The following is a 21,064-nucleotide window of genomic DNA, read 5'->3' on the forward strand; positions in this document are numbered from 1 at the left end:
AGGGCCACGGAGCCTGTGGGGTGCAGGGACGGGTGATGCCAAGTTTGGCAGCAGCCCAGTGAGGCATGGCGGCATACGAGTATACTCTACCAAAAACACCAGGGCAGCTCACAGCTGAAAGATCATAAGTATTTTGCTGCACAAAGCTTTCTTTTTTTTTTTTCTTTTTTTTTTGTTTTTTTTTTTTTTTTTTATTTGGTATTGGAAAGTCTGGAAGAGCAGGATATGATGGAGAATTTCCACTGGGCTGAAAGCACACCACGCCTCAAGGCTACTGCAAACAGCCCTGACAGCGATGGAGCCATGCTCAGGGTTCCTGACCATCATGACGCCCAGCCATGAAACCTGGCCACTAGTGAGCTGCCCTCATCTGCCACTGGGATCAGGGTTTGTGGCATGAGAGACACCAAGGGAACAATCACCACCCAGACTAAGCCTTTTGCAACTCCACTTAGTGTCTCCCCAAGGTCATTGCAGCCCATGCTGGCAGCCAAAAAATGTTTAAGCAGGCTGCCAGCCAGCTCTGTCTCCAAACCGGCCACAGCCAGCCAGCACCAACAGACCACGTATTGCCACTACCCACGACACCCAGGACATGTCCCTCAATTCCACAGCACTGGGACATGGCAGTCAGGGCCTGGATGAACCCCTTTGCCATACAAACCCCCCCCCCTGCTCCCAGGCTTCTCATCAGCCAAAGCTGCTTCTAAAGAACCCAGAAAAAGAGTGTTATTTGGGACACACCAGTGCTGCTAGAAAACGCATCCTCGCTTTGCAAACTGCACCTCAATTTAGGAACAGGGGTTGGGAGTGGGCAAGGTCCTGGCACCATGTCAGGAAAAAGTTACCACCACTTTGCTCCAGGGGCTCAAGACAGGTGAATCAGGCTCTGCTAATGAGCTGCATCCAGCATCTTCACACCGGCACCAGGACCCTGAGTCGGAGTCAGGATGTTTGCAAGACCTGCCTGGTCTTGTGTGCCTGTAGGCTCTGCTCGGCTCAGGCTGAGGAATAGTTTTCTTTTTAGTTTAGAAACTACCTGCAAAATCCTAATGTATTTTCTGAACTTGAAGAGTTTCATTCTCTGTAAATCCCACTTGCAGCTTTGAATTTAATACTTCTTGGCCAAAAAAATAATTAGTGTTTCTGAACTGAAGATTTCCTTCCCTTTAGGTTGTTGAAGTTTGGGGGGATGGCTACTGGTTGTGATAAATAAAAAAAAATAAATTAAAAAAAAAAAACAAAGAAAGCAGCAGGCAGCAAATGCACAGCCAAACGTAAGGAGAATTGACCACTGTAGCATTACTGCCAGAGCACTGTCCGACTGTGTATAGGGGAGCTGCAAGAGCCTCCCCAGAAAATAAAGCATTTGAAACTAAGCAGCATCATGTCCCTGTCTGCATGTCAAAGGGCAGGTGGCACACTCCTGGGGCTGCGGTGCACCTTCCCATGGGAGCCACCAGCGCTGAGTCATTCAACCTCCTCTTGGGAATTCTCTCCAGCAGCGATCAAGGTTGTGAAAGCATGGCCCGCTCCCAGGGGCGTGTCACCCCACACCCATGGCCATGGCCACCAGGGACTGCGCTCCTGAGAGCCAGGAGGATGTGAGGGGCTGGGATGACAGACAAGCAAGGAAAGGGGTTCATCCATCACGCCAAAACCAGGAGTGAGGATTAACAGGTCCCTTGGCCATCTCTCACATTTCTCTGCCAGCTCCAGATACCTCAGCCATGGCACCCTGGGTCTTCCTCCACAAATATGGAAAAATGTGCAAAAAAAACCCAAGCCTGGGCTTGTGCCAGTCAATCTTTTGAAGATAACATGGTGCAACTGTCATGGATCTAGTCTGTAAATACCCAGACATGCTCTCAGCTTCCAACCAAACTTCCCCACTGCGTTTCTTAAGGCCTGGACATCGGGGCAAGCATTCCACAGAGGTGATGAGAGACCAAATGCAGAAATCCTGGCTCCTTGTTGGGATCACCAGTCCCCTGGCACATAGGCATGGCAGTGTCAGCTCCAAAAACACCAGGGCTAAGGGCTGGAGATGAATTAAACACTCTGGGGATAAACTCTGAGTCCCTTCCCTCCTCCTGCAAGAATCCACAACAGTATCAGTATTGTAACATGCCCCAACACAGCTCCATCCTCCCCTTTTCCTAATAAATCAAGAACTGTCTGACCTTACCGGTGTGATGGACACATAAATCACTTAGTGAAGCATGTCACAAGGAGCAGCTCCAGATGCAGACACAAGGCTTGCTACCATGGGGCCCAAGCAAAGGCTTGTTCATAACAGCTTTACTAACTGCAACAATTGCCCTTAATCCCTTGGAATTAAAAAAAACAGACACAGGCTGGAACTGGACTGCTTGACCCTGCTGAAAGAGTTTTCTCTGCAGTGCATGATGACATGGGGCTAGCATGGCATGATGTCTTCACCTGAGCCCACTCAGGTGCCATGGGATGCTGGGAGAGACTTGCTGGACTGGAAATGCTCGCAGAAGAGCTGCCGTAGGTGTCTCTGCCTGGGGGCCAGGTGTGCATTGCCTGGCTAGTTACCATTTCCCCGACCACTTCAGAGAGGCAGAAGGAGGGCTGATACCTCACTAGCTCCACTGCAGGCTCTGGGAGAGCCTGAAAGGTTATAAAGCAGCGCCAGGGCCTGGCATCAGGACTATCTCTTTTGTCTGCAAAGCACATTTGCAAAAGGGTTTAGAGCCCTTGGGGAGAGTGAATTTGCTTGGGTGGTTAGGTTAGTTCATGTCTGACCTGCTCCCACTCGTGGGCACTCAGCACTGGGGCTACTGGTTCCCAGAGGGACAAGGGGAGGATACTCCAAAGCTGGAGACTGCAGCAGCAGCAACACCTCTGGGGTCCGGCTACAGATGCTGGAGACCACAGCAGCACCAATGCCTCTGGGGTCCAGCTACAGATGCTGGGGACCTGCCATGCCTTGGCCCCTTGCCTGAAAAGAGCCACGCAGGGTTTTGCTGAGTCACGCAGCGCCGCAGGGCCAGGAGGATGCTGGGTTTTGCTGACTCAGGGTCAGTGGCACTCACCCTGACCACATGCCTGCGGGGCAGGAGGGAAGCAGGGGCTGGCTAAAATAACGGGACAGCAGGGGCTGGCTAAAATAACGGACCTAGCAGGCTCAGCCAATGCCTCTGGCCATCACTATGGAAAACCTCATCCTGGTGGGTGCTGTGTGCCATGAGGAGGCAGCAGGTTTCCTGGTACCGCCAATTCAACTGAGAAATGGCAAATTAGACAGCCAATAGGTAGGCAATTTAGACACAGCTCAGGGCAGAAGTACCCCTTAAAACACTCAGCATGGACTGCAACAGGGGGTCGGTAGGCACACACTTGGGGCAGCAGGATGTGGGAGGATGGAAGAGGCCGGGGGAAGGAGAGTGGGAAGGAGGTGCAAGCGACATGATCCAGCAATTTCCAAAAGTTGCACAAACACAAAGGAGGTAGGTGAGGGACAGGGGCCCTGCAACTAAGCAAGTGGTCCACGATCTCAGCAGTACGTAGATCATCCCACGGGCTGCTGCTCTCCTCTCCTTAAGGGCAGGAACATGAAGGAGCAGAAAACAAACACCCCCAGCCCTTAGGACCTGGAAGGGAAAGCATCTGCAAATCCGATTTTATTTATTTCTTTTTCCAGCAAGTCCCGTGGCTGTAAGAGCTCATTTGGGGTGAACGGGGCAGAGATTAGCTCCGTCCACCTCCCAAGCCGGCTGGATGGCACCTCTAAATCCTGCTGTGACACCCGGCACCGGGGGCGTGGGGGCAAAGAGCCTGTCCCCAATGCTCTGTGTTTCAGTCTGTGGTGGAGGGACCTCAGGGTCTGCTGGTGGCCACTGCCCCCCTGGGCTCTGATCAACACCAGCACCATCCTCAATGGCCATAGTTAGCCTGCTACCTCCACAATGGCATTTCAAGGTGAGGCACATCTGACTTGCCACCTCCCAAAGGACAGGTTGGATGGAGCCTTTGTAGGGGCCATGGCAGGCAGGTTGGAACTGGATGATCTTTAAGGTCCCTTCTAACCTGAACCATTCTATGATTATTTGATTCTATAATTCTATGATATGCCTGTTTCCCCCCAAACAAAAAACAGCCTGGAAGGACAAATCCTGCCTGAACTAAGGATGTCCTGGAGCCAGGGAGAAGTATGGGGCTGGGGAGGCAAACAACTCTGTGGGCTCAGCTGCAAGACTAAACTCCACTGGTGACAGCCGGTGGGTGGCCGACACCTGTGAGCAGCCACTGTCTTGGGGCAGGCTGAGCCCTCGCTATGCCAGGCTGAGACAGGGACAGAGTACTGCATCCAGCAGGGTTTTGGAGGGTCTGCTGGTGGCCCTGGACTCTGACTGGCACCAGCACCATCCTCAGTGGCTGTAGCTGGCCACAGTAGCACTGCAAGACGGGGTCCCATCGGGCTTGTGACCCGCTTTGCTGCTTCCCAGACAAGTTGTAGTCCAGGATATGCCTGTCACCCCCCAAAAAAACAGCCCATAAGGATGAATCCCCCCAGAACAGGGGCATCCTGGGGCCAGAGAGCAGCACAGGGCTGTCGGGGCAGACGAAATGAACCCGCACAGGTGACAGCGGGCGGTTAGCCGAGATCTGCGAGCAGTCGTGGGCTTCGGGCAGGCGGAACCCTCGCCGTGCCAGACTGGGGCTGCCTTCAGCGGGCCTTGAGAGGGGAGCTGACCCCCGGGGAAGAGAGAAAACCCAGAACACTTGTCGAGAACGACAAAAACTCCACCAAAAAGGCGGGCGGAGGGCGCTGTTTTGACGCGCCGCACGCTGCTTGTTCCCTGCGCGGGGGCTGAGTCACGGGCGGGGGGCTGGGGGGGGGCCGCGCCCCGGCGCGCGCACGTGACCCGCGGGCCGCGCTCCGTGCCATCACGTGATCCGCGGAGCCCCGGAGCGGCCGCCGCGCCTACAAAAGCAGCGGAGGCGGCGGCGCGGGCGCGCAGAGTTGGGCCGTTCGTCAGCGTTGCCACCGCCATGCGGCCCCGCGGCCTCCTCCTCCTGCTCCTCCTCGGCCTGGCAGAGCCCTGCGCCGCCATCATCAGGTGAGCCGCGGTGGCCGGATGAGCCTGGGGTCGTGGGGGCTGGGACACGGGACGTTCACCCCGCACCCCGGGTGCTGGTGCAGTGGCGGCCTCTGGGCTCCTCTCGCAGGCCCCTTCCGCCCCCGTCTGCTGCTTTCCCTCCCATTAAAGCAAGGGGTAGAAGGCTGACACGCACACACAGAGATGGGGGTTCAAGGCTGATGTCCTACCCATGGGGAGGTCTCCCCCAGCTTCCACTAGTCGCAGTGACCTTTTGAAGCCACATGCCGCTACCCCTGTCCCCATTCTCCAGCTTTGTGAGTGTGGCATGGTGAGGAGGCTCTGTCACAGGGTTCTGGCAGGAACCCAAAACTCACCCAGCCTCGCACCCATGGTTTTGGTCGGGCTGGGTGGATGCCCCTACACATACACCCATTAACGGACAGACATTTGGCCTCCCCTCACAGGATTCCCCTGACCAAGTTCCCCTCCATGCGGCGGGTTCTGAATGAGGTGGGCAGCGAGATCCCAGACATGAATGCTCTAACCCAGCTCCTCAAGTTCAAGCTGGGCTTCGCTGATGTGTCCGAGCCCACTCCAGAGATCCTGAAGAACTACATGGATGTGAGTAACTCCCCTCCTGCCGGCTGTGGCAGACTTCATTGCGATGCCAGCCAGACAGCGGTCACTTCTCTGGCTGACAGCTGCCCCCAGTGACAGGTGCCTGACCACCATTGCTCTGGAGGTACCTGCCCTGAGGGGAGGGGTGGAACAAGCCAGCTTCACTGTCCCACCACAGCTGGGAAGGTGAAAGAGGGATACGTATTTACCCTGTAGGAAAGATTCGTGCACTGCTGATAGTTTAGTGGGTGGTTGCTGAAAGTTGCTTCCCATCATTGCTAAACTAACAATACTAATACTAATAATTATTATTATAATAATAAACAATTCATTGCTACCCAAGCAGGAGCTTTGGAGCTTCTGTGACCTTCTTCCTTTCCCTTTTATCACTAATTAACAATCGTGAATAGGGGCCTGCTCATTTGTGGACCTTCCTAGCATCTTCTGGCCTGTTTGGGCTCCACTTTCTGCAAGGCAGGGGCATAAAACCCATGCTTTACTTTCTGAGGCTTTGCGGCATAAAAGAACAAGTATGATGCAGGGGAAAGGGCCCAGACTGGGCACTAGCTTGTTATGGGACTGGGGATGCAGGATCCTTTCTCTAGTTATCTGTCATCTTCTACACAGCCATGGCAAAAGCCACCCTGCACCTCCACCTTCTTTGCAGCTTAGGGAGCAAGGGGACTTTTATGGTGGAAGTAGCAATAAAAGAAGAAGCTAGATAAAGGACATGAGGTTTGCCCTAGCCCAGCTGCCTATTTCCTTTTTCTGGGTTCTGCACCATGTATCCTTGTGGCTCTTGTCAGGTAGGATACAAGCACTAACCGGTGGAATAAAGCTGGCACTGGATATCTGAGTGTTAACTCTGAATATTTCCCCCTGCTCCCCTACGCCAGGGGCCTTTGTCACCCAGCCAGCACCATCCTGACAGGGCTGTGCTGGGAAGGGCTGCTGTTCTTTTTAATCAACGATGTTGAAAGCCAGGATGCTAACAGTTACACCACAATGTTGTATCTTGCAACTGCACCTTGGGCTACCGCTCGAGGACGGGCTGCTCCCTCGTTGCAGGGGGACAAGCCCAGCCTGTGGTGTGAAATAAGGGTCCATTGAGTCCCTCCCAGCCCAGCTGAAAATGTTCTTGCTGCCAGAGGAGCTACTGGGATGAAAGGCCCAACCTCCCCTAGACTGCCCTGTATGGTTCTCACCAGCTCCTAGGACCCTTCAGAGGTCTGTGTATGTGATGTATGGGACCCCTCTAACAGGGCCCATTTTCGAGCCCAAGTAATAGTTACAGAGTCACTGGAAGCAAGTGGATTATTAATTACTCAGAAAACAGCCCCTGCAAACTAAATGCACTGGAGGCGAGCAGCTTTGATAATCCTGTTTTCTCCCTCCAGCTAAGTACATGGGGGATGGGGCGAATGGGGTAGAAGGGCCACAGGGTGACTTCCCTTGCTAGCAGCCTTCTCTCCAGGGCCCTGATCCAGCTGCTAGTGTTGAGAGGCCTTTGAGAGGGCTGGGGAAAAAATGGGTATATCCAGCACCTGCCAAGCATTCTGTTCACCCTCCTCCTCTCTGGACAGAGCTGCCTTGCAAACATCTTACCTGCCCATGTTTCTTTCAGTCCTAGCAAAGATGCACTTGCAGGGCAGAGAGAGATCCATTGGATACCTGCGCTTACAGGGACTTCTCCCAAATTCTCACCCCACAGCCGTATATCCCTCTGTGGTGGTGCTGCTGACTGCCCTTTTCTCCATCTGGATCTTGGTTGCTTGCTGGATGAGTTTCCCAATGCCTGTGACTTGAGCATTTTATTTGTCCCCACCCCTGGGGCTCACTAGCCCACACCAAAAGCCCCAGCAGCTATGCATCTACTCACAGTGGGCAGAATCGCTGCTTGCTGCAACCCACAGTTCCCTTACAAACGTGCCAGCAAAGCAGCTTCCCAGCCAGTTTCAGCTTTTCAGTAACACAGGTGTTTGACTTGGCTTCCTTACCTCATTTTTTCTCTTCCCTTTAGTGAACTGTATGCCAACCTGCAAGACCTTCCTCCTTCTGCCCTGTCTTCCTGCCCCAAAAAGTCCTCCCCCACAAACATGCGTCACACACTTCTCACCGATTTATCCTTTTCACACACGCTGTCATGAGGCGTGAACACTGAATGGGAGCCTCCCTATCATAGGACAAAGTCTGGGAATCCATCACCACCAAGAAAAAGAGCAGACTAGCATCTAGATAAGAATCTGGTCTGTTTTTCAATCCTAGGAGACTTTTTGGTTCTTTAATTCCTGCTGTTTTCAGCTGTCTCTGCTCATGGCTCCCTTCTCCTCCTTTGCAGGCCCAGTATTATGGTGAAATTGGCATTGGGACACCCCCACAGAAGTTCACTGTGGTCTTCGACACTGGCTCCTCCAACCTCTGGGTGCCATCGGTGCACTGTCACCTCCTGGACATTGCCTGCTGTAAGTGTCACCAGTGCCTGTCACAGTACTCAACAGCTTCTCCTTCTCTGCCAAATGCAAATCCTGGCGTTGTAATAGGAGAAACTGAGGCAATAGTGTGAAAGGGCTTGCTAGAGGTGGATGGACTCTTTAGGGTCAGAGCTGGAAATAGGATCCCAGCCTCCCCCATCTATCCTTCATTGCTTCCTTCCTGTTTTTCCCCTCCACATCACCCACGCACAGCTTCAAACCTTCCCCAACAGCTTCAGCCCTGGAGCTGGGGAGCAGCATCACAGGTTGTGATGTTTCTCCCCAAATTATAGACTGATGCTTGCCCTATTGCACAAGGCTGATAGAAAAAAAGTCAGCCTCTTGCCAGATCTGATACAAACTGGCCTAGTTTCTGGCTTATTGCTGAACAGAGCATGTTTGTGCATGTTTATGGATTTATAATTAACAAGAGCTAAGTAGGCACAATATGATCAGAATGTCTTAGAGACTACACTTCTTTTTGTTCTGTGGTGTTCCTGTGCAATAAACCTCCACAGGTGAAGGCGTTTAATCCATCTGTGGCAAAAGGTCATTTAAAAGTCACTAGCTGTGCTCTTAAGCAGAGCAGAGAAACCTGTGTAGTCAACAAATGCAACTGTAAAAGGCAGCACACAGTGCTTGTGGGCAGGGGGAAAATTTGGATGACTTGTGCAGCCATATAGTGCCCAGAGGCAAACCCTCTTTTTGCATATGTGACATGATATTTAGAACACTGTTAGGGTGGCAAGGCCCAGACTTGTCTGTCTTGGGGCTTCGTGATCTGTACTGAGCTGGTTTCTCAAGGCAATGGCACAGGAGGTACTGGGACCAAAGGGCTCATTTTATGAATATGCAAGAAGACTAATGTCCTGCCAGACTGGGATCCGGATGGCCCATCCAGGGAAGTCCCCATTTTCCATGTCGGTTTCTGCAGGGCTCAGCCGTGGAGCCAGGCTGGCCAAGCTCACCAACCACGTGTTGCTGGCCAACTCGTGACTTGGGAGGAATCTGTGGAAATCTGCCCAGCCATAAAAGCAGGGATGTCTTACAGTTCTCAACCCTTCCAAGGGGGAAAAGCAGCTCAGATGAGGGAAAAGCCCTTTTCTACATAAAAAATATTTTGAGCCCTCTGTGCGAAAACCAATGACTGTATAAAAAAAATTCCAACTAGTCTTAATAAAAGATAAATCCATAAAGTGTGCATGCCCAGAGCAGGCTATTTTTATGGCCACCCTGGTTCGCCATGACACTGGAGAAGTGTTTCACTGCTGTCTTAATGCATCCTGACACACCAGCCACACAGTCTCTAGGCTTTTAATACCTGGTGGCCAAATCCGATTTAACAGCCAAATTGGATCTGCCCACCTAAAGCATTTCTAATGTCTGGGGAATTGTTAAGCAGGCTTGGCAAATGCTGGGTTCAGGTCCACCTTCACATCATTGAATTTTTCCTGAATTGGGTGGTGTGGGATTAGGTTTTGGGGAACCCTAGGTATCAAGGAGCACTAATGTTGGATGTTCCTGTGTGTCTCCCACCTGCAGTGCTGCATCACAAATATGATGCCTCTAAATCCAGCACCTACGTGGAGAATGGCACAGAGTTCGCCATCCACTATGGGACAGGGAGCCTCTCTGGGTTTCTCAGCCAGGACACCGTCACGGTGAGTAACAACTGCCTTCACCCTGAGCTGGCCTAGCCTGCTTTCAGCAGAGCACTTGAAGCCAGTTGATTTCAACACGGCTCCCTTTTTTTTTTGCTTTTATAGAACATACTTCAGCATAGTGTTTCTAAGTGCTTTGAAACAAGATGGTGAAAATACTGAGGAGATGACAAGGATCAAGGCAGGCAGAGAAGGGGGAAGGTATTAATCAGGAGCTCAGCAAGCTAGGAACATGAACCATATGCATGGTGCCCTGCAAACACAGTCTCTGATCATCCTTCCAACCATCTTTCTCCTAACCCTGGGAATTTCCCAGCCCAAGTGTACACCAGTACCACTGCATAGGCTGCTGGTCGTGCCCAGCCTGTTCGTGGCCAGTATCCATGTAGTAGTAGATGTCCACACAGGCAGCTACCTGAACACTAGCCAGAAATAGGCTCTTCACTGCCCCATCCTAGTCTGAAGGGGAGAATGGATGCTTACGTTTGCAGACCGTATGACACCTAGAGATGGGTTCCATGGCAGCATTCATGGCCCAGGCTGTTGGTGGTTGCTTCCCATCATTTTGTTTTCAGTGAGCAAAGGCTGAGCTTTCTATCCTGTGAAGGGCAGGCAACTTTCACAACTGCCTCCCAGGTACAGTTGCTTGTGAGAATTTGCCAGCTCCCAAATGTCAGTGGCAGGTGTGCTCCCAGATTATTTGGTCTCCTGGCAGTGATAAAAGCGTATGTTTGCCTTGCAGGAGGGAGACAAAGCAAAGGTTTTGAATAAGTGCATAGATGTAGGGATTTGGAGTTTTACATGTTAGGTTCAGCTAGAAAGGATTGGCTTACCAATTTCATCGGGATCAAAAGAAAAATATCCGAGAGAAGCCCAAGGTGGGTAGCTCATGCAAGGAGCACTCTTTAGGCCATCCTTATAGCAGGAAAATCTCAGACTAACCTGAAAGCATCAGCCTTTGCCTGCCTTGCATCCAAATACTAGCAGCTCAGGCTGGGTGAAAGACCCTCTTTCGGGGGAGAAGGCTTTTGATGGGCTTGGTGAACACTGAAAATCAGTGCAGGCAAGGCTGTGGGGAAGAGTGGCAGGGACTGCCAGCAGCTTTGCACATCTGGTTTTGCTCTCTGCCTCCTGCAGCCCACTCTGCTTTAGGACTATTTTCAGTTTTGTTTCATGCCATTTATTTCCTGCATCCCTTGATTCATTTAGAAACACCCTGCTGCAAAAAAAAGCCACCCATCCAAGCCTTCCTGCAGCTCTCACCAAACGAAGGCACCATGCACATAGTGTTAAAAGATTCTCTTATATGAGGATTGCAAAATACGGAGAGAACAGGCAGAGGCATATGTTTGTCCCAGTAATGGATCGGGGCAGCAAGGTAAACAGTGAATTTTATTGTCCTGTGAAAATGTGGGCTGGTTTAGGCACTTTCTGGCTTAATGCAGGGACTGAAGTGAGACAGAAGGAAATTGTGGATATTTCTTTTTTTGGGGGGATTTGTAATTATCACCCTAATGGCTGCTTGCTAATTAGCTCTCCACTTCCCAACGGCGCAGAGGAAGGATTTTGTGCCTAAGCTTGTTTGGGAGGTGGGGATGACTCTTGGCAGCCAGCACAGCTTGTAGCATTTGGCTCCTGTCTGGGCAGAAGCAAGAGAAACCTTTTGCATGGAGCCTGAGCATTGTCATGCTTGCAGTACACAGGAGCAGGGGTGACTCAGAGGGTCAGGGGCCTTTGACTTTGACACCAAGATGATTCCTGATGCACAGCATTCTGTAGGCAAGCTCCTAGTCAGGTTTAGTTTGGAAATACAGGCATTGAAACAGCCTTCAGGGTGACCCTCTAGGCTCCAGCCATCCCAGTGGTTGGAAACAGTCATAGCAGCCTGTGGTAGCACTGACATCTGACCAAAAGGTGCTGATTAGCAGGTGGTCCAGAGTCTCTCAGCCCTGAGTTTATTTTATTTTTTTTTTCTGAGAGGGTCATGAGCTCATGTTGAACATCCTTTCTCCTTCTCTGGAGGAATAATGCCTTGTAGCACGGCACTGCTAGTGCTGCTCACCATTCAAAGAGCAGCAGGTTCAGCCAGCCTTCTGCTGCTTGGACATCTTATTCCAACCTTGGGATGTCCTTCAAGGAGAACAGAGGAAGCATCACCAGCTGTGGGGCATGAATTCTCTCCTGGGGCTGCAGTGCAGGTACAAGGCACAGGAGATGTCCCTCCTTGTCTCTCCCCTTTGCCACTGCCTAAAGGAGCCCAAGCCTTGGTGCCAAACTAGGCCACAGAGGCCTTTGCCTCTTGTCCTCTTTCACCATCCAGCACTTGCCTGTTCGGCTGAGGCTGCTAACAAGGCGGCTGGGTGAGCTGTGGGGTGCCGACACCTGTCTGCAAAGTGCTGGAGGGCCGCCACCATGCAGCCATCCACTGGTAATGATTTTCAATTGCTCCATCTGGGCAAGAGCCAGCTGAGGGGTGGAGATGAAGGTTCTGTCACCTGGTGCCAGCGCTCTGCTAAAGATGCTCTTTGGTTTCAGTCCTGCTGAGGATCAAGTGCAGGAAGGATCTGTTGAGACCCCCACTGCCAGGCAGATATCTGCCTCCCTCTTGGGATGCACAACCAGGGCAATAATCAAGCAAACCTGGCACTCAGTTTTATTAGTCTATTGCATTTAATTTTTATTTTAAGTGGAAGGCTTATCAAACTTGAGGAGCTGCTGCAGGACCAGCTATGCCAAGCAGTGGAGTGGTAGCTTTTGTAAACCTGCAGCATGCAACTGGGGCACTTGCCATGTGCCAATGAGCGGATGCATTGCTGTGAGCTGTTTCACCCCACATCCTGTCCTGTGGCTTTTAGCTTTTGCAAGGCTCGATCGCCCTTTCCTAGCGTGAGCCTCCAGTACCATTAAAGCCAACACTGCCAGTCCCAGCCTTGCACTGTCTAACCCTGGGGGAATATTAGTAATTTACAGAGATCGTTATCTGCCATCAGGTAGGAGATGCCAGCTTTTCAGTCCAGCCTGGTTCGCTGCAGGGCTGCTAGCTGGAGGCTGAGAGGCCAAAACCATCCTAGCACAGATGCTAAAATTGCCTGTGGTCAGCCAGAAGCTCGGAAACCTCCTGAACTGCTAGAGCCAGGAGCCAGCGGACACGTCCTACTCCCCATCAGCAGAGCTATCCTGTTTTTTGTAATCTCCTTCTTTCTGGGGATCTGTCCTTGTGGGGCATTTTGGCTTTCCAGTGGGGAATGCCACTTCTTATAACTGGCAAGAGAGGTGACCTTTGCATTCATAGTACTCCACTTGCTATTTTTGAGCTTCATGCTCAACCTCACTTTCCTGGCTGGGTCTTCTGCCCTCCCATGGGAGGTCTTTGCAGGCCGTTGGCTCTTCTGGGAGATGCAGCGATATCCTCGGGATGTTTCTTACACAGCAGAGATCACAGGCGTCATTGGCAGAGGTGAAAGGGATTTGTGCTGCCGACAAAGGATGGGTGCAGCACCCGAGGAGGTAGGACACAGAGATGACTTAGATGCCCAGGGTGGAGAAGAGGATTAAAGGCACAGCAAAAGAGCTTTTCAAACTGGGAGGAAAGTTTGGAGTAGGAGATGGGGGAACAGATATAGGGGGAACAAAGTGATACACGGCCTTTTGTGCAAAGAGGAGGAGCTGCAAAATGGCCTGGCTAAGTGCTGGGACCCACCAGAAAGCTGAAAGTGTTGACTGAGGTGGGCAAAAAGTAAGGGTGGGCTCCTGCCCGCAGGTGTGTTGAGCTTTTGCAGGGACTCAGGAGGTGCCACTGTGCAGCTAGTGTGGCCTGTCCCCTACCTGGAGGAGAGTACACCAGGATATCTACAAATGCAAAGGTGAAAGCAGGCAGGAGTGTTGGCAGCATGCTGTTGGCAGCATGGTGAGGGACGCTACAGCCTGCTTTCAGTGAGATCCCATTTCCACCCTAGTCTCCTGAGTCAGTTTTCTTTACAGTCTGCTTTCTGCTTCCTTCCCCATGTTCCCTCAGCTCGGGAACTTGAAAATCAAGAATCAGATCTTTGGGGAAGCTGTGAAGCAGCCAGGCATCACCTTTATTGCTGCCAAATTTGACGGCATCCTGGGCATGGCATTCCCGCGGATCTCTGTGGACAAGGTCACCCCTTTCTTCGATAACATCATGGAACAGAAGCTGATCGAGAAAAACATCTTCGCCTTCTACCTGAACAGGTAGTGTTTGGTTTGGTGATGCATCTCTTGTTGCGAGGGCAAGCCCAGCCAGGTGTTTCTCTATGCGTACAGGTAGCACCTCTTATTGTGTGCTGGTTTGAACCCTGGCTAGCACCATTGAGGAGGTCTCAGCAATGTCTCCTTGCTGGAGCTGTCAGGCTAAAATCTCTTCTGTTTGCTGCTTTGAAGTAGGAAGGGAAGTAGAAATCAGCCATTTTACTAATCAAAAGCTGGGTAAGTCTGCTATCACATTTCTTAACTGATGAAGAGACGGGATGTTTCCAGAGGAAGGGAGAATAAAAATAAACACAGTTGTGATCATGAGATTGCACGCTGCTAGTGCAGACCCTGTTAGAGGGGTAAACACAGCCCCAGTTTGTTGCCAAAGTCCTTGAGCCACCTGGCCACCACCATGTCACCTCCCAGGCAAGCGATCCCTACCAGTCATCACTAATGATGGGGCTCATGCTCCCTCACTCCCTGGGAAACCCTCTTGCACAGCCCCAAACATGTTGGCACCCACAGCTGTTCCCTATAGAACACCCCATCACCCTCCTGGCACTGCAGAGGGGTACTCTGAACTACTTCAGCCCAAAAAGTAGCATGCTGGGAGCAGGGAGGGTAGAAAGGGCTGCTGCTGACCATTCAAGTGCCAGCCCTTCCCCCCATCACCATATTTCTTTCCATCTGCTCGGCAGTGAGTTTTCATCTGACAGTAACCTTGAGGATTCAGCTCTAAGGCTGCTTGCTGGCACAGAGTCGGGTGCAGATAACACTGCATCAGCCATGTACACGGGTGTTTGTTACAAGCTGATTATTCGAGGAGTCACTGCAACAGTGCTCAGTTCCCCTTTGCTGTTCCCCTTCTCTGCAGCGAGTTTCTCCAGATATCTATGTGAAAGCACAAGGCAGAAAGCTGAAAGATGCTTCAGCTGGGCCAAGTTACTGCCATTTCCCCACTCTGGCCTATCTCTCAATTTCTGTCCTTATATTGACATGTTATAGCACAATGTAAGTTGTCTGTCTCCAGTGCTGCTAGGGCTGTGCTTCACCCTCAAGCACCCTGGCATGTGGTTTTGGGGCACACAGAAGGTGCTTGCTGTGCTCCTGATGTTCAGAAGTTTGGGTTGTTTTCTTTTCAGAGACCCTGCTGCTCAGCCTGGTGGTGAGCTTCTCCTGGGAGGGACTGACCCCAAGTATTACACTGGTGACTTCAGCTGGGTCAACGTTACACGCAAGGCCTACTGGCAGGTCCACATGGATGCGTAAGTCCCCCCTCCACCTGACTACGTGTGCGGACAGCTCACATGTGTAACACATCCACTCCTAAAAAAAAAAAAAGGAGATTAAAATCACAGCCTAAGAATGGGCTGTTTGCCTCTAGAAGAGGAGAAGAGGCAGAAAACAACAGGAGATGTTCTGCAAAATCCCTTCCTCTTGTTTGTGGCTTGGCACTTGAAAAACGCCTGCTACACCTTTGCAAAGTGGGGAAAAAAAAAAAGCAGCGTGTCCTGCTTCCAGGCAAGGCGAGCCCCACATATTAAACCTCGACTTTGCTCACCTCTCAGCGAGGATTGAGCTGTGTTGCTGACTTGCTCACAGCTCCAGAGAAACAGGATGAGGCTCAAGGAAGACAGCCCTTGACTGAAGGGCACTGCACAGCAATCAGCGCTCATTGTTGGAGGCAGAGGGGAGGAGAGGAGAGCAGGCTGAGCTGCCGGCCGCCAGCCCTGCGGTCTATTCTGAGCTTTCCCACGTGATGGGAACTTAAAAGCGGCCTGTGATCAGAGTGTGCCCTTTCCCTGGGGATTGCATCCCTCCTCAGTGCCGGGTTTCAGTTCTCATCTTCCACTAGTCCTGCCACATTTGCGAAGTGTGGCAGACCCTTGGCTGGAAAGCTTTATCTGTCCATGCTGCTGTTAAATGTGATGCAATAAGAAAGCCAAGCAGCTCCTGTCTTGACTCTTTGATGTACACAAATCCTTCCCTTACCCAAGACCTCTTCAACTGTCCATTTAACCCTTTGCTTTTTACAGTAGTACAGGTCATACGTGAGTCCCTAATGCATTGCCCTTAGCTCACTTACATGCCCATTAGTCATGATGGTGAGCAGACAGCAGGCAACTCTTTGCCTGTTATTCCTTGCAGCTTTTGCTGGGAGGCCTCTAAGCGTTGTCTTCTGTCTGGGCATCTCTTTCCAGGGTGGATGTTGCCAATGGGCTGACTCTGTGCAAAGGGGGCTGTGAAGCCATCGTGGACACAGGAACCTCACTCATCACTGGCCCCACCAAGGAAGTGAAGGAGCTGCAGACAGCCATCGGTGCAAAACCACTCATCAAAGGCCAGGTGAGACTGGGCTGGGAAAGTGAGGGGCTGTGGCCATTGTGGTATCTGCACTAACATCCTGCTTTGTACCCAGACGCTTCTAGAGACTTTGTTTGTCTTCTTCCTCTGCTTTCCATTCCCAGCGTGTACTCCTAGCATAGCCCCTGGCATAGCAGGAACCCATTCATGTTTTGACTCTGGGTAGCATTTGATGCCCTGCTCGTGCTCACAGTAGAGAGCAAAGTCCCATGAACTTCAGGAGGCTTTAGGTGACCTCTGACACCTGTCTCCAGGAGGAAGAGGTAAAGGAGTGTGAATTGCACCTAAGGCCAAGTATTCATGTTAATGTGACTCTGGAGGGACTTCAATACAGATTAATTTAATGTAAGTGACAACGCTTCCCTGCCAAGTTTGTAACCATCTTGACTAATATCACAAGGTCATCTCTCCTTCCTGAAATTGTGGAGGAGTAGAGATTGTGAGGACCACCTAGGAAGGATGCTGTGCTCTGAAGCCCCTCCCAAATGGCAGAGCCACTAGCACTTGTAGGGCTTTACTGTGGTGTGGGGAGACCCTATGCTACAGCAACAACTAGCTTAGACTGCCACCCTCACCAAGACTCACCAGTGTTAATTAAATAGGCTTTGTCTGCTCATCACACTGTGAGTCCCTGTCTGTTCCTGGGCTGTATCAAGCAACGTCTCTCCCTCCTGTGGCAAAGGAAAGACCCCAGCACTGCTGCACCTAGTGTGGTGCCCTGGGGCTTAACAGAATCAAATGTTGAACCCAGGATCCTTTGGCTCCATCTCTATCCCTAAAACCCTCTGGCCCATCAGCTTGCAGCCCTGGACAGGGAGCAGTTCTCTTCCTCTAGCTCAAGCCTCTTCTGCACCCTCAGATGAGCAGTTCTTGAGGAAAACCACAGCAAAGACATGGTTGTGCCTGCAGGAGACCATGCCCTTTCCTGAAGGTGTGGGAGCTACTGTCTAAAACCTTTACCATTTCTGTTGCAGTATGTGATCCCGTGCGATAAGGTGTCATCTCTGCCTGTTGTCACGCTAACACTAGGAGGGAAACCCTACCAGCTCACTGGAGAACAGTATGTCTTCAAGGTGCGTACAGGCAGCTTTTGTCAGCCTTGCGCTGTTTCTGCAAGGCCTAGCTTTTGCTTTATCCACTCAAACCTCAACCATGAAATCTGAAATGCAAGAGCAGCGAAAGCAAGGCTGGAGGTGGCACTTGAGAAAATGTCTGAAAGGTTGAGATGATGAGGTGGTGACGCTGATGAACCCAGGCAACCTCACCAAAGTCCTGCAGGAATGAGACCCTGCATGATGCTCATGAGAGACAGCAAGATGGGAGAGAAAGGGCAGACAGGCTGTTGCTTCACTTTCTACAAATATGTAACCCTTTTCTGCTGGATTCTGGAGCCATGAGGCCAGCCGTGTCATAGCAGAGGCCATCAGCCTGGCATTTAAGCCATCAAACTCAACTCGCAAGGACCACTTTTGTGCAGGATTTCAACAATGGCTCTAATTCAGAGCTGCATGGGTTGGGAGGTTTATGGACACATGCAGCTTTACTTAATGTTTTGCTGAGTAAGGGCTCTGGGAGGGGGAGGTGGGTTTGGAGCCATGGGAGTGGCAGATTGGGAGATTCACACGCTCGAAGAAACTCAAGTGTAGCAGGTGTTGGCAGGTTGGCAGGTGTTATTGCTGCGCCTGTGAAGTTCAGGGAACAGGAAGACCTTCTTGGGCTGAAGCTCTCATTCTTCTCTGTAGGTTTCTGTGCAAGGAGAGACCATCTGCCTGAGTGGCTTTTCAGGCCTGGATGTTCCGCCACCCGGCGGCCCACTCTGGATCCTGGGAGATGTCTTCATTGGTCCCTACTACACTGTCTTTGACCGTGATAATGACTCTGTTGGCTTTGCCAAATGTGTCTAAGCGCCTGATCCCCACTGCCTCTGCCACATACTCACTTACACACATGCACAGGAGCCACAGAGAAAGATTACCAGGATTAGAAATCCAGTAAGTGGAAAGGAGAAAAAGAAAAAGAAATTGAACTAGATTTAAAATTACATGGAAAATAGTCATTAGTGCCCTGCTAGCTACTTTTTCCTCTCCATTGATTAAGTGGTGCTGGGAGGTCTGTATTTGACCACTCCAGCTGGAGTAGCCCCTTGCTTTACTGCTATGTCTTCCAGTATTTGTTTTTAAGAATGATTCTCAGAGCTGAACGAGACCCTCTCACATCTCCCAGCCCTAGTGTCCTTCCTAGGGGGCAGCTGGTGCCAGCCCCTGGCACCTCTGTTACTGCACAGGCACTCTGTGGCTGCTCTTGGGTTTGGGCTTCTGCACTGGGGGAGAAGTATGGGGAAGGCTGTCCAACACATTATTTATTTGTTTTTGCTTTTTCACTGATGAAGTGGGGAAGCAGGAGGCAAGGAAGAGTCCATCTTCATCACTCCTCCATGACAGGTTGAGGCGGTGACCTCTAGGTCATTTCTCAATGGGCTTGTGCTGGCTTGGTCCTAGGAGAGCACATCCTGGGCTGGAACGGCAGGGGATTGCAATAGTGTGCACAGGGGTTAAGTTTTGGAGCCCAGCGGCTCTGGTGATGTGTTTTTGCGTAGTGATGGCACTAGTGAGAGAGCTGGAGGCATGATGTCCATGTGCCAGACCCAACAGGACAGGGAGGGGACTGCAGTCAGTGGGACTCTTCAGGGAGTACAAATATGAAAGGGGTCAAGATAGTATTTAATAGATGTCACTTGAATTCATGGCCATGAAGGCCTGGCTTTCTGCTAATCAAAGTCACTTAACACAGGTTCTGTTGAGCTTGTTGAACTTCTCCCAAGTTCCCGAAACCACAACTCTTCCCATTTTCATCCACAGCCAGTGAGTTGAGAATAACATTTTAACACCCTCCTTCCTTGCTTTCCCCCTTACTAATGCTGGTGAGAGCTGTATTCATGTCCACCTGTGTTGCAGATAGAGTGAGGCACAATCCTGCTTCAGATTTAGCTGTGCTCGCAGATCCTCCTGGAGAGTTGAGATCTGCATATGTGGAGCCACTTGCTTCACTGGGCTGGCATCAGTATGTAAGTGCTGGTGGAACTGGGAGTACAATAAAGTGAATTTTAAAGCAGAAGAGAGTTTGCCAAGAATCTCAGCCTGTGCTGGGAGTAAAAGACTTGTTCTCCCAGTGTGCTGGATTAGGTTCTGAAGTTAGGGAGTGGCAGCAGGTGATGGGTAAAGCTGAAGGGGACAAGAGGACCAGATCAGCACCAGTTGTGACCCCCCCAGACCAGGAAAAACATGGTGAAATCCTGGCTCCCCAAAATTCACTGATAATCCTGCCAGAAGTACCACTGGGGCCATAGAAGTTCCTGAGAAAGGTCGTTGGACAGTGGGTGCATAGGTGGTTATGCCTGGTGTAATACATGTACATCATCCCCAGTTTTAAATTCACCGTGAATATCAGAGGTGTGGACGGGGAAAATGTCCCATGGTGAGATGTGCAAGGACAGTGAGCCCATACCCTGCAGATGTCACCTGTCCCCACCCTCTGCAGCTGATCAGTTTGGCATTATAGCCATGCCTAATGCCTTGGAGGGGTCTGGTGTGGACAGCTGGGAACAGGCCTGGGCACATTTCTGATGTGTGTATTGTGCCCTGCAATCCTGGATGTAACAAATGCTGCACCCAAAGCTTACTTGTGCCTGCTTGTTGTCTTCATCTGCAACCTTGCGTCTGAACACCTAAGGACATCTGTTGCAAGACTAGCCAGAGAACAGTAGCGTGTTACCAAAAAAATCCACTATCAATAGGCACTCAAACTGGTAGATATTCAGCACTTCTTCAGAGGGCCCCAGTTTCACACCGATTGAGTGCCCAGAGCTCCTCCAAGTCCTGTTATATGTTTCCCAGCTGCAAGATTTCTGAAGCATGGCAGGACAGAGACAGCCTCTCAGGTACCTGCTAATTGGACCTGATGTGTGAGGGGAAGCTTGACATTTAGCTGACTGTGGGCTTTGAACATCTTTGGCATCAGATTTAAGTGGGATGTGCAGCACGGCCCCAGAACAAGCTGTTGGGCTGTGGTTCTGCTGGGCACGCAATGCTTTATGCCATTTGTGACAGCCTCTTTTGTAACCCAAGTCTGGGCTGATGTCTGTCCTCAGGCAGGCAGGAGACTTCTGCCTGGGGAAAGAGCGAGGCCCAAAATGATGCCCTGAGTGACATACTTTAGGATAGGCTGGAGGAATGGTTCATTGTAGTCTTCCTTGAATGGGTCTCCTCCCTTTGTTCTTTTATTTGCATTTTTAAACCAAACTCTAACTGCGTGACTGTTTTTTTTAATCAAATTTGCTGATGGACTTACTGTCTCAACATAGAAGATTGAAACAAAAAATACAGTGTTTCCCCTCCTTAACTCTGAGAGTTGTCTTTCCTTAAGCAGTTTGAGATGTCAGACTTTCTCAGTGTTTCCACAACCTGCGTGCTTGGCTTAGTATATCTGGTCACCTGCTCAGGTGGACCCATTTGTGTTTCAAAAGGGCTCCTCCACGTCTCTCTGATAAGGAAACATGGTCAAAGCCTGTCAGTTTCTTTTTCAATGTATTAGAACAAAACTCGGCCTTTTCAGAATGGCATGACTGTGTCACCTGCCTGACCAAGCACCACCAGGTTGGCAGGCA

General features: G+C 51.0%; 1 protein-coding gene across 1 annotated transcript; it reads left to right on the forward strand.

The window, feature by feature from the left end:
- The first annotated feature begins 4,906 nt into the window (after positions 1-4,906).
- Positions 4,907-20,799, forward strand: CTSD (cathepsin D). The gene is made up of 9 exons (XM_009571853.2): positions 4,907-5,090; positions 5,537-5,693; positions 8,029-8,152; positions 9,704-9,822; positions 13,838-14,037; positions 15,180-15,302; positions 16,239-16,383; positions 17,376-17,474; positions 18,144-20,799. Exons 1-9 carry the CDS (start codon positions 5,023-5,025, stop codon positions 18,303-18,305), a joined length of 1,197 nt encoding a protein of 398 aa, XP_009570148.2. The 5' UTR covers positions 4,907-5,022; the 3' UTR covers positions 18,306-20,799.
- The last annotated feature ends 265 nt before the right edge of the window (positions 20,800-21,064 follow it).

This window comes from Cuculus canorus, chromosome 5 (genome assembly GCF_017976375.1).
Source record: "Cuculus canorus isolate bCucCan1 chromosome 5, bCucCan1.pri, whole genome shotgun sequence".
Taxonomy (NCBI): domain Eukaryota; kingdom Metazoa; phylum Chordata; class Aves; order Cuculiformes; family Cuculidae; genus Cuculus; species Cuculus canorus.

Excerpts from the sequence above, each read along its gene's own strand:
- CTSD (XM_009571853.2), top strand. The coding sequence starts at position 5,023 with ATGCGGCCCCGCGGCCTCCTCCTCCTGCTCCTCCTCGGCCTGGCAGAG. Across the intron at positions 5,091-5,536 it reads CCCTGCGCCGCCATCATCAG|GATTCCCCTGACCAAGTTCC; the intron begins GTGAGCCGCGGT and ends CTCCCCTCACAG. Across the intron at positions 8,153-9,703 it reads CCTCCTGGACATTGCCTGCT|TGCTGCATCACAAATATGAT; the intron begins GTAAGTGTCACC and ends TCCCACCTGCAG.